The sequence below is a fragment of the Euphorbia lathyris genome, chromosome 8 (assembly GCF_963576675.1).
Source record: "Euphorbia lathyris chromosome 8, ddEupLath1.1, whole genome shotgun sequence".
In the NCBI taxonomy this organism is placed as follows: Eukaryota; Viridiplantae; Streptophyta; class Magnoliopsida; order Malpighiales; family Euphorbiaceae; genus Euphorbia; species Euphorbia lathyris.
In genome coordinates, this window is record NC_088917.1 from 43,909,080 (window position 1) to 43,922,652 (window position 13,573).

General features: G+C 39.7%; 1 protein-coding gene across 1 annotated transcript; it reads right to left on the reverse strand.

Moving 5' to 3' along the window:
• Positions 1-1,002: 1,002 nt before the first annotated feature.
• Positions 1,003-4,879, reverse strand: LOC136202904 (probable beta-1,4-xylosyltransferase IRX9H). The gene is made up of 4 exons (XM_065993886.1): positions 3,427-4,879; positions 2,264-2,513; positions 1,717-1,925; positions 1,003-1,227 (listed from the first exon to the last, which is right to left on the reverse strand). The coding sequence occupies exons 1-3, from the start codon at positions 4,314-4,316 to the stop codon at positions 1,755-1,757; spliced, it is 1,311 nt and encodes a 436-aa protein (XP_065849958.1). The 5' UTR covers positions 4,317-4,879; the 3' UTR covers positions 1,003-1,227; positions 1,717-1,754.
• Between the last annotated feature and the right edge of the window lie 8,694 nt (positions 4,880-13,573).

Genomic DNA, 13,573 nt, shown 5'->3' on the forward strand with positions numbered 1-13,573 from the left:
GAAAAGAGAAATGTTTCTTCTTCCTTGGGTAAATGGCAGGACATGTGTTGTATGTAGATAAATAAACCATTCTCGAAAAGATTGTCAATTCTTCCAAAAATATTTTGGACTAGTTCATAGAACAAGTCAGACCGGATCTTTTATATTAAACCGGACAGGAATGTTCACATGCACCTTAATGACCAAGTGAATTTGGTCATTCACTGTTAGATTTAGACTTATTAGAATTAAGCCTCACGATGCTTTGAATCTCCACCTTAGGATTCTAATAAGTCTAGATCTAGCGGTGAATGACCAAATTCTATATGGTCATTAAAGTGCATGTGATCAAGACTGTTAGACCGAATATCCAGAGAGAACTTCTAGAATCTCTTATTAAGATAGTTCAACCATATTACACTTAGGAGTTTTAAACGAGTGAGAATAGCTCCTTTATTAGAAGAATTATATCATATTTAGTATTCTAAATAAAATTTCTAACTCCTTATATAAGAGTTGACACATTCAAGATACACATTACATTAAACCAAAGTACTCTTCCATAAGCTACTGAGAATTATATCAAAACATAGACCGACCTTAACATCAGAGAGTCCTCCGCCTTATTACTTATTTTACAGGATCAAACCAGATGTTTCTTGAAACATATCCGGATCTAACAAGGCGAAAATTTTCCACTACATTATAAAAAATAATATAAGTAACCGAACATATGAAAACAAAAGCAAATTGGATCTAAATCTTATATAAGAAAAAATGTTACTAAATTTGTTCAAAAACTTTGATGGTTGTTTCTTCAAAAAAAAAAAAAGAAAAAAGAAACTTTGATAGTTGTTAATCAATTGCAAGATGATGAATTAGAAACCCTTAATCACTCAAGTCAAGCCAACCTTTGTTAATCTTATAATTTCCTATGTTTGACCTATAACTAAACATAAAGTCTAGAAAATTTCCTTGACTGGTAAGAATTGAAACCTATGCAAAAACAATTAAACCTGAATAGAAAAGGATAGATTTCTATCCAAAAGAAGAAACTCAAATATATTAATATAAAGAAAGTCACGTTTGGATGGGTTTAGAGTTGGACCATCCATTTTCCTAACTTGTCAAAAACATTATAGCTTGATTGGCATTGGCAATACAAGAATATCAAAATCAACAACTGTACATTAACATTCTTTGCTCCACTTTGCAACTTCTGTCTTTATGTGCATCAACCATTCCTTCCTATCAATTCACACAAAATTTTAAGATTATAACAAAGCACCAATCTTGTATAACATAACATGGTTTAGCACTCAGTTACTTCACCCCAGGACTCTCAATATACGTGCTCAGGCACCAAGCTAAATCCTACACTAGCATTGCTATGAGGATTTTATACATGACTAAGATTTGTACGATCAGTTTTCTAATTCCCTCTATGATCTAAAGCATCGAACATCGTCCTCACGACATCCGGCCTCAGGTTAGTCTTGCTAACATTGGATAGGAAGACTCAAATGGAAAGTTTTGCTTACTTGCACTGAGTGGTCCCAAATCTATTATTTTGTTTTTACTTGAATGATTACTGCAAATTTTCAACATGCAAGTTCTCAAGAGAGCTGCTTCTTCTCGTTGAGCATTTAAATCTCTCTTTATCTTTCAAACAAACGAATCAATTAACTACTTGAGAACAACCAAAGTGGAGACAAATGTCTCAAAACATTAAGCTACCTTCACCATTCGATTTTGCTCCCTCCAATGTAACAATTTCATGCAAGCTGGGTGGTTACATCCAGATTACTAATGGTGAACCATTTAGGAGGATAGAAGGAATTTAATGATTCTAACTGCAATTTCCAGACCATGACCCTTGAGCAATTCTCAAGTAGGCCCTCCATTTGGCTTTCATCTTCCACAACTTGTTCGATGAATGTGCTAGCCTGCAACAAAATTTATTGATTTCCAGCCAAAAGTTTATCACTTAGCAGAGTAGAAAGAGAATAATCCATAAAGACTATAGAAGTTAGAACATGTGGTTAAATGCATCAAAATATCACTTATGGTTGTGGTTTAATATGGAACAAATAAAATTGAAAAAAATAAAAGTTTTTCCTTCTAGCTGTCCCAAGAAATATATATAAAAAAATGGAAAAAGTTGATCCGTCAGGTTTTGTTTTGTACCACTAGTAAAGTTAAAACAAAGGACAAGAGCTTATATATTTTTTTTTTCACCCTGTAATACCGAAATATAAGCAAGATCCATGACTGAGCAAGTTACCTGGAAGCCATCTCTGACAGTGTCAAGTAGCCTAATAGGTTCAAGGGTCGGCCGGTGCCATCTTTTTGGATCCCAAAGTATTGTACTATTAAAGGCAAAACCCGAGAGGTCAGCATGGAATCGCCGGAATCTCCTACTTGAATCTTGTGCATGCCATCCAATAACTCGACTTCCATTGCAAATGGGGCCTTCTAATGAACCTTTGCTTCGGCTTCCTGTTACTTTGGCCACTATCCATGTCCCAAACCGCCTGCAGTTGGGGTGCAAAAATGTGTGCTCTCAGAACAATAGTTCAGAAAGACCCGCAATTGATGATGTGCAGATCATTAAAGAGGAGAAAGGGATGATCTATCCCTTGCAAGAATCCTATTGAAACTATACAAAACGGGCTACACCCAGGTAACAGACAACTGGAAATCATGGAAACAATAAGCTATCTGCTGTAGAATAAAGACACTTTTAAAGATGAACATAGTTTTGATCACCACTGTGAAGTTAATTATGATCCTAGCATATCAAATGATAATAACAGACATATCGAAACCTTACAACTGTCTCAAAGTACATTAACTATATGCTATATTTTTTTCCTACGTTTATGAATTCCGTTTTTCACACTTCTTTTTCACGTTATTAGTTTCTTTTTATTGAAGTTCTATCCAGATCCTTGTAGGAGTCCGCCATGGAGATACTAGATGCAACTTAGATTTTATAAACAGCACCAGCTCATCAAGAGGCAGAAAAAAAAAAGACAGGAATTGAATCCTTATGGAACAGTCAGACTCTTGTTGTCAACCAAAACAAGATAATTCATTCAAGATGCATCATTATAAGTTACAGCGCGAACAGAAGGAGAAACCTCCCCCTAGATGTCGAAGAATCAACAGAACTTGCCACAAGATGAGCTGCTTGATTCACTGACCTCACAAAACAAACACAAATAAAAGCTATCGTTCTCATTATCCTCCTACAATCTTCAATACAGTACCCATGGAAGAATGAATAGGTGAGGTTGAGTTGATGAGTGAGACAACAGAACATGAATCTAACTCCACAATGACTTTAAAAACAAGTGTGTATACTGAAGAATTAAATATTGCAAAATACAAATGGGTATCAAATGATAAAGTTGTATGGATATGGATAATGTGAAACCACCTTACCTGAACTGTCTCATGTGCTCAAAAAGATCAGCCAGATAAATGTTACTATCATCTGCAAAGTAGACAATTCCATCAAGGCAGTGAGTCTCAATGTGTGACAAGGCTACATTCCTTTGGTGAACGTTTCTATCTTTAACATCAGTGAGATTTTTCTTGCAAACAAGATGCCTGTACATAACCCCACTTCTCCTCAAGATGTCTGCCGTTTGCTCAGATTGGGATGTCATTTCTACAACTATCCACAATAGTGGAGGCTTGGCCAATTTTAATGTGTATGCCAATCGATTCAGATAATAAGCTTGAAAAGGTCGAGCATATGTTGGGGTTACAACTATCAAAAGCTTGCGAACCATCAGATCCAACTCTTCATTCATATCATTGGAACTTCCATCAGCTAAGTTTACTTGCTTCCCAACTGACTCCAATGTGGTGTGGTTCTCAGCACCTCCTCGCTCCAATAATGATGTCATGTTTTCGGTCATACCTTTGTGAGTATGAAATTTCCTAACAGTTGATACCATCTCAAAGGACAAGGCTTGGCTGTTATACATAGGATTCAAGGATAAATTCATAGATACAAATGGAGTAAGTCCGATAAATATCCCAGTCACAAAACAAACCAAGAAATGGAAAAGGGCCTTCCTCCAAACTTGCCCTTTAGGCTTTGACCTATCCAATGGTTGTTTAGAAGATCTAGGTGAAAAGACATTAAGAAGAAGAGCTTGAGAATCTGATAAACCAAGAAGAGAAGACAAAAATCCTCTTGATGTTTGGAAGTTCTGAGAGGAGGTTGAGGACTTGGACAAGGGAGAAGGAACCTGACAGGCTTCGCCATTCATACAGGTTCCAGCTCTTGGAACAGGAGACAAAGTTCTCCTTATAGATGCCATCCCCAATAATTGAACTACTTGTTAGATTTCAAATCCAATATTCAAATAATCACAACAGAAGCATTCAAATCAGTTAAAATCTCATCAATCGGCATAGCTATTAGTCGAGCAATAAATCTTAACCAAGATGAGCAGTAATTAAATGAAATTACCCAACTTGAACTTCAAGTATTGCCTTAAGCCTAACCAAAGATCATAAATCACATAATTGAAGAAGTTATTGAGATGGTCAATCTTAATGTTGTACTAAAGCGGCAAAACCCCAAAATGCAGTTATAACAAGCAAACAGGAGGCGGGAGAAGAAATGAATAAAAGAAGCCGAAACAACCAAAATGATGAGTACATACCCAAAAGATGGTCGAGTTTCGTTCCTGAAACGAAATGGGTAATCAATTTATCATTGGGTTCTGGATCTTAGCTGATATTCTCAGAAGAATTAATTAGGAAGGTGGAAGAAATGAAAGAAAATGTTTTCCGGAATCAGGGAAATGGAGAAGAAATACTTACTGAAAAAGTCTCCCTTACCCGTCATGGCGATTCACTTCAGAGACATTAGTATTTATTTATTTATTTATTCTTTTACGTCTCTCACTCACTCACGGGTCGTAATGGGATGAAATTGCTATCAATGTAATCTAGCCGTTGGATTTTTGTATATTAACACTTTCATCCTTGTTTCTTAGAAAAAGAAAAAAACAAGGATAGTGTGTCATACATGAAGCAAGAATTGATAAATTGGGTGAATTTGGAGGAGAGATGGCTCAAGATTATTTGGTGATAACATTATATACGAATAAATTAAGGATCCGTTTGATTTATATATTGTTTGCTGTTGAAGAATGTTGTTTTTAAAACTCTCCCTTTTGAGATAAAAATACAAACATAATTAGAAAAATAAGTAAACCAAACTTTGCACAAATTAAAATTTATATAACTTTAAACAAGTTTAAAAATAAACAAATTCAGCTATGTAATAAGCCACTTAAACCAATTTAGGTGTTGCTTTTTATTAAGAATTAAGAAAGTCTCGCTGTTGACGAGGGTTACGTGCGGCTAGGGCTACGACCAACCTAGGGTTTCGCTAAGTCTGAGCTGATCGACTGTTCCAATTACCAGAAATCAATCCGATTGTCTCCTGTACTGCTGTCATGGATCTCGAAACAGCTTTTGTTCATGCTGTAACAATTGAGGAAGAAAATCAACTTCGACTTGAGCTACCGAATGATCCTTCTGAGGAGGAGTCGGGCCCCCCGAGATGGAGTCTCGTAGGGAAGCTTCATACGGATAGGCCGTTCAGGGCCCTTGTCATGAAGAACACTTTCGCTGAACTGTGGAGACCTGCTAGAGGTCTGTGTATCGTGGATTTAACGCCTAACTTGTTTCGTTTTGACTTTTTTCATCCTTTTGAACGTGACCGTGTTGTGAAAGGTGGTCCATGGACTTTTGATCAACATCTGCTCCTCACTGAATGCATATCGCAGGACCAGGATCCATTCACAGTTACGTTGCAACATGGAAGTTTTTGGGTGCAGGTGGCCGACCTTCCGCCAGGCTTTATGTCGAAACGTGTAGCCATGAGCGTGGGTAACTTTCTGGGGACGTTTATGGAAGCCGACCCTAACAATTTTATCGGGGAACTGAGGACCTACATGAGAGTGCGAGTTAGGATTGATGTCTCCAAACCGTTAAAACGGAAAATGCAGATTGGCAAAGCATGTGGTGCTTTTCCTGGATTCTATTCTGATACGAGAGGCTACCGATTTTTTATTTCTACTGTGGTTGTATAGGGAATCCGGAGAGGTTTTGTGCCAAGCTACTTGATGAAACTGACCCTGCTAATGTGGTGCGTCTGTATGGGGCCTGGTTAAGGGCAGTTCTGTTGAAACACCTTTCCACATAATTTTGATTTGACAAAATTGTTTAAGTATAATTTAAAATACATATTCTAAACACACTAAGTTTAAATGCTTTGATTTATTTCTAGTAATGTGTTTGTTCAATGTTGAGTTAAAATGCTATAAGACATAAGAATCAAAAGGCCCAGGCCCAATACGGAATCCAAGGCCCATGTCAAACAACTCAGTACACTTGGCCCGCGTATGTCAAGACGTTGCCGTTTTGAATGAAATCGCAACTCAGCAAACGGAAGGATCTAGAAGACCTTCGGGAACAACTTCAAGATGAAGCTGCTGAGTAGTCTCGACAAAGCGTACAAAAGAGCAGCTGGCAAAGGAAAACTTCCAGACAAAGTGTTTCCTCTTTTGGCAAAGTTCAGACGACACAGTATGCTGTCCAGTTGACCTTACCATAAAAGGAGAGACCATCTGCTGAGCTGACCAAAGACAGAAGATACATGATTGTGATTGGCCGAGAGCTCTGTGCAAGTCAGGATGACAACGACACATAGCCGTTTCCCTCCAACGGTTATTTCGAAATTCGAAATGACCGACGACCCAGACATCTCTATAAATAGTGCCATCACAAGCTTCACAACACACAGAACTTGATCAAGCCATTACGCTGACCAAATCTCTACAAGTTCTGCAAGCAAGAAGCAAAGCAAAATTCTTACACTACATTTCTCATATCTGTGTAAAAGTCTAGAGTGATTGTAAATCATCTAAAGTGTCTTAGCACATCTTTGTATTAGGACAAAACACTTATCATTTCTAGAGATAGAAAGGAGAGGCTGAGTACTCGGTTTTAAGTACTCAGCGAGAGATTAGGATTGAGTAGAAGTATAGAGGAAGGTACTCTTGTCATACTCAATTGCTGATATTGTAAAAGGTTTGAGGCTCTACCTTTAAAGAGCTCAGTAGAGGATTTGAAATCTCGGAACGTGTTCCGGGGACAGGACGTAGGCTTAGAAGAAGCCGAACCTGGATAAATCTGCTGAGTGAAGTATTTCTAAACCTTTAACTCCTTATTTATATTGCTTGCTTAAATAATCAAAAACTGACCAAGTAAAGAGGTCAAGTTGAGTTGTGCGCATTAAACGTAAGAGCTCAGGAATAGACTCTAAGTGCTATTTCCTGACTCAAGCTGAGAAACTAACCTAGTCACCAGTTGACTAAGCCAGTATCTTGATGTTTACTCAGCACTGCTGTTCAAACCTTTTTCCTTAGAAAAAGAAGTCTGCCTTAATTGCCAAAAAAGTTTAAATAGTTCCTAACCCCCCCCCCTTGGAACTATACTTGCAACTAAACAAGGGACCAACAAGTGGTATCAGAGCTTAAAAGCTCACTCTAAAAGGTCTAACAACCTTGAGCTGATCCCTACCATGGGCGAAAACAGCACTCGGTTTCTCCCTGGAAACCAAACAACTCAAATACTGCCTGAGGGGCTGTCCATTACTAGGCCTCCCCTATTCTTCGGGTCAAACTATACCTTCTGGAAGAATAGGATGAAGAACTTCATTCAGGCTACAAACATGAGTGCCTGGCTATCTATAGTCTAAGGCCCATTTGTACCTGTCGAGGTTGTGGCTGGCCAAACAGTTGTAAAAGCTGAGGCCAAATGGACAGAGGATGATCTTAAGAAGCTCCAAAACCATGCTTCGGCTATCAATATGCTTCACTGTGCGCTCGATGCTGCAGAATATAATAAAATCTCAGGTTGTGAGTCGGCACAAGAGATCTGGAGAAAGCTGGAAGTCACCTACGATGGAACAAATAAAGTAAAAGAATCCAAGGTGAATCAGCAGATGAGACTGTACGAGCTGTTCGAGATGAACAATGATGAGGGCATTTCAGACATGAATGCAAGGTTTACCAACATCATTAATGAGCTCAAGAGACTTGGGAAAATCTTCACTAAGGAAGAACAAGTCAAAAAGATTCTCAGGAGTCTTCCTAAAGATTGGCAAGCAAAGAAGACAGCAGTTGAGGAATCTCAGGATTTAACCACCTACAAATATGACGAACTCATCGGTTCATTGCTGACCCATGAGATATCCATGAAAAACTTTGAGGTGAAGGAAAAATCTGAAGACAAGAAGCAGAAGTCACTTGTCATGAAAGCTGACTCCACTGACGGGAGTTCAACTGATGATGAGGAGATGGCTATGTTCACAAGGAAGATGAAAAGGCTATTCAAGAAGAGTGACAAATACTCTAAAAAGCCTTACAAAAAGTTTGATAAGTATAAGGCCGACTCAAGTGACAGCAAATACAGAAAGGACAGCTCAAAGCCCATTACATGCTTTGAGTGCCATCAAACTGGCCATATTAAGTCAAACTGCCCCATGCTGAGGAAAGACAAGAAAAGTGGGAAGAAAGCAATGGTGGCTACTTGGAGCGACAACGATGAGTCTTCATCCACAGAAACTGAGGCCACCGAGTCAGCGAAGATATGCTTCATGGCTGACGAACTTGCTGAGCCATGCGTCTCCGAGCATGCTGACCCATCCATCGCATCAGATGATGAGGAACAATCAAATGAGGTAATTTCTCTTCCCCAGCTCAGAAACGATATGGTTAATGCCCTGAGTGATCTATATACACTTGTCAAGAAGTGTAATAAGAAAGTTAGAGCACTCAGCAGGCGCTGTGACGAAGTGGAAGAGGTCAAACTGAGTGACCTCAGATACCTTCTTCAGGACAATTCGACTCTGCATGATCACATGAAGATCATGCATGAGTATGTCTCTGAAGTCCAGACAGTTTCAAAGAAACTGAGGAAGGACGTCACAACCATCCAGAACCAACTAAGGTGTGCTGGCACGCTCAGAACTGGGGTGCTGACAAGTCAGTAAAAAATCCTAAACAGAAGGTCAGTTGTGACTTCTGTGGAAAGTATGACCATACTGTCCATGTATACCGCCATAAAATAAAATATGATGCTATACCTGTTGCACCTAACAAGTCAGGACCCAAAAAGAATTGGGTACCTAAAAGTAACTAGTTACAATGCAGGTAAGCCTGAGATGTGCCGAGAAGTCAAAGATGTGGTATATTGACAGCGCATGCTCAAGGCATATGACGGGTGATGAAACTCAGTTCATCACATTTGAGCGTAAACGAGGAGGGAGCGTAAGTTTTGGAGACAACAAGAAGGGTAAGATAGTAGGGTCAGGAACCATCGGAGGTAATCCTACTATTGAATCTGTCTCCCTAGTCAGCGGACTCAAATATAACTTACTCAGCGTAGCTCAGCTATGTGACAATGGGAGAAAAGTTATATTTGATGCTACTGGATGTAAAATATATGAGGGTAAAACAAATGAGTTAACTTTAACTGCCCCTCGGATAGATAATGTCTTTATGCTAGACTTAGAGAAAAAGTTTTCAAAAACTGTGTGCTTAGTAACAAAGGAAGAAAATTCCTGGCTATGGCACAGCAGACTTGGTCATGTAAGCATGGACCTCCTGGCCAAACTAGCCAGAAAGCAATTGGTTGAGGGACTGCCCGAACTTAAATTTCAAAAAGATCAATTATGCCACGCTTGCCAAGCTGGAAAACAAACCAAGCAATCTTTTCATAGCAAAAATATTGTCTCAACTAAACGTCTGTTAGAGTTGCTACACTTGGATCTCTTTGGTCCAGTCCAGCCGCTGAGTCTGGGTGAAAGAAGATTTTCTTTGGTCATTGTAGATGACTTCTCTCGGTATACGTGGGTTATCTTGCTGACCAGCAAGGATGAGACCTTTGAGACATTTTCAAATTTAGTTAGAAAAATTGAAAATGAAAAAGACCTAAAATTAGCTCATATTCGTAGTGATAACGGTGGAGAATTCAAAAACCAAAAGTTTGTTGAATTCTGTGAAGCCAGCGGCATTGACCACAATTTTTCTACTCCTAGAACACCTCAGCAAAATGGGGTTGTGGAAAGGAAGAACAGAACTCTGGTTGAAATAGCAAGGACAATGCTGGATGAGCATAGGCTTCCAAAGTATTTTTGGGGAGAGGCTGTTAACACAGCATGCTATATTCTTAATAGGGCTCTAGTTAGACCTATATTAAAGAAAACCCCCTATGAACTTTGGAAAGGACGAAAGCCCAATATTGGATACTTTCGTGCCTTTGGCTGTAGATGTTTTATTTTAAATACCAAAGATAGCTTAGCAAAGTTTGATTCAAAAGCTGATGAGGCTATCTTTTTGGGCTACTCAACAAACAGCAAAGCATACAGAGTTTTTAATAAGCGAACTCAAGTTTTAGAAGAGTCAATACATGTAGAGTTCGATGAAACTGACCCTGCAGGTAGATACCAGCCGCTGACCGAAGATGATCCAAACTCAGTAACCACTGCTGATCCAGAACTAGCTACTGAGTCATTCACTAAAAGGCTGACCAAGAGTAAGAGTGAACCTAAAATTACTTTTACTGACCCGTCTACTTCTGCAGAGATTGTTGAAACAGGAACAGCACAAGACATAAATCTACCCAAAGAAATAAGAATTCCAAGAGGGCACTCCGAAAGTGCAATCCTTGATTCTGCTGGGAATACCCTGATGACGAGGAATCAACTCAGGAAGTACCTCAGTAATGTTGCTTTCGTCTCAGTACAAGAACCGAAGAATTTCGCTGAAGCTGAGTACGATGAATTCTGGATGAACGCAATGCAAGAGGAGCTCAATCAATTTCGAAGAAATGATGTATGGGAGTTAGTGCCTCATCCAAAGAATCAAAAGACCATCGGAACAAGATGGGTCTTCAGGAACAAGGTGGACGAACAAGGAAACGTAGTCAGGAACAAAGCAAGGCTTGTAGCTCAGGGCTACAGTCAGCGAGAAGGTATTGACTACGGTGAGACCTTTGCCCCTGTGGCAAGGCTAGAGGCAATTAGAATACTATGTGCATATGCATCTTACATGAATTTTAAATTATTCCAAATGGATGTCAAAAGTGCATTTCTTAATGGAGTTATAAACGAGGAGGTTTATGTAAATCAACCTCCAGGTTTTGAGGACCCTAAGTTCCCAAACCATGTTTACAAACTCAAAAAGGCTTTGTACGGCCTTAAGCAAGCACCACGTGCTTGGTATGAGAGGCTGACCAGTTTCCTGCTGACTAGAAATTATGTCAGGGGCAAAGCTGATACAACCTTATTCATTAAGAAAAAGGGTAAAGATACCCTGCTGGCCCAAATTTATGTTGATGATATAATATTTGGTGCAACTAACGAATCAATGTGCAAGGAGTTTAGCAAACAAATGCAGACTGAGTTTGAAATGTCCATGATGGGAGAACTCAACTTCTTCCTCGGTCTTCAAATTAAACAAGGAAAGAATGGCATCTTCATCAGTCAAGCGAAATATGCCAAGGAGATCTTAAAGAAATATGACTTGGAAAATTGCAAGCCAATATCCACTCCTATGGGCACTGACACTGTCCTCTGCGCTGATGAGAATGGTAAGTCAGTAGACAGCAAATTATATCGAGGTATGATAGGCTCTCTACTTTACTTAACAGCCAGTAGACCGGACATTCAGTTTTCAGTATGCTACTGTGCTAGATATCAATCTAACCCTAAGGAATCTCATTACATTGCTGTAAAAAGAATCCTTAGATATTTGCAAAGCTCAGTGAACGCAGGTTTGTGGTATCCAAATACTCATGATTTTACACTCATCGGATACACTGACGCTGACTATGGACGAGATAAGCTGGAACGAAAAAGCACCTCTGGAGGATGCCACTTCTTAGGAAGCTGTCTTGTATCCTGGTTCAGCAAAAAGCAGGCGTTAGTAGCCTTGTCCACCACTGAAGCTGAGTACATTGCTGCTGGTCATTGTGTTGCTCAAGTCCTATGGATCAAGCAACAACTTGAAGATTATGGTGTTCAAACGAAGACAATTGAAGTCAAATGTGACAACAAAAGTGCAATTGATCTTTCCAAGAACCCAATTCAACACAACAGAATGAAGCATGTCAGCATCAGACATCACTTCATTAGAGACCATGTACTCAAGGGTGAGATCAAGCTGACTTTTGTCCCAACGGACGAACAGCTTGCGGATATCTTCACGAAGCCACTGGCCCGTGAGCAGTTCAGCATACTGAGAGAAGCAATTGGTATGTTTAATCCTCTTCAGTAAACTCCTGTGCTAAATGAATATGAATGCTGAGTGAATTACATGCTGAATGATTTATTGTTTGCTGAGTAACTCATCGAAACTGACTGAACTTACAATACTGAGTAAACTTGCACACTGAGTAAATTAGTTTAGAACTTGAACTTAAAATCATCCTTAAATACTACACTGACCACTCAGAATATCAAACGCTTGACATTCTAAATACTGAGTGATTAATCCGTTAGCATAAATGCAAAGCACGCGTATAGCCTAGAATGACGTATTCGCCGTAATGTGTCATAAATGCCAGGATCATTGTCGGTACATGATCCCAAGGCAAAACTGACACATGGATTCGATTAAGATCCACACCGTTCATTTCGTCTATAAATTATGGGTATTTCCCCATCTTTTATTCTTTACGCTTAATCAATTCTAGAGGCAAAGAAATCACTTAGAACTTCTCCTCTCTCAAATTTCTCTAAGTTTCCCATCTTCTAAAAATGACTAAGTTATCTTTCAACGTCTCCGGTGCCGGCCACCAAAAGTCCAGCTCCGATGAACCGTCACAAAACCCTTCTACACCGAGCAAGGGTAAAACTGGCCAAACTTCTGGCAAAGGGAAAGCTGTTAAGATCAGGACCTACTCCAAGGTCTTCGAAAATGTCCGCGAATGGAAGGTTGAGCCCTCCAGATGGGTCTCTGAGCATTTCGTGCAACATGAACAACCATTTGCCGAATGGATTTCTAAGAACGAATGGACTGGGCTGTTCTCGGTCAGAGATGAGACATATCCTGACCTGGTAAGGGAGTTTTACCACAACATCAAGGTTGCCAGTGACTCCGCCGACTACCTAAGCACTGAAGTAAGAGGGAAAACCATCTTCATCAACCCTCTGTACATAGGAAATCTCCTCCAGCTCAAAACTGAGGGAGTAAGGCTGAGGAAGTCTGGCGATCAGGACAAAACCGACTACGTCCATACCTTCTGCAAACCTGAGGGTCACTCAGGAGAGATCTCAGCATCTTCAATGGCACAGCACCAGAAGATGGCCCACTACCTGCTGAGCTATTTCATTTACCCCAATATAAACTGCACTACATCAGCAACCAACTTTGAACAGTGCTTCATCTGGCACATGCTGACGTACACCCCCATCAACCTACCAGTTTTTCTCGTTGCTGGGTTTCTACGCAGCACTGGTACACTGAGGTTAGGGTCAATCATCACTAGGATC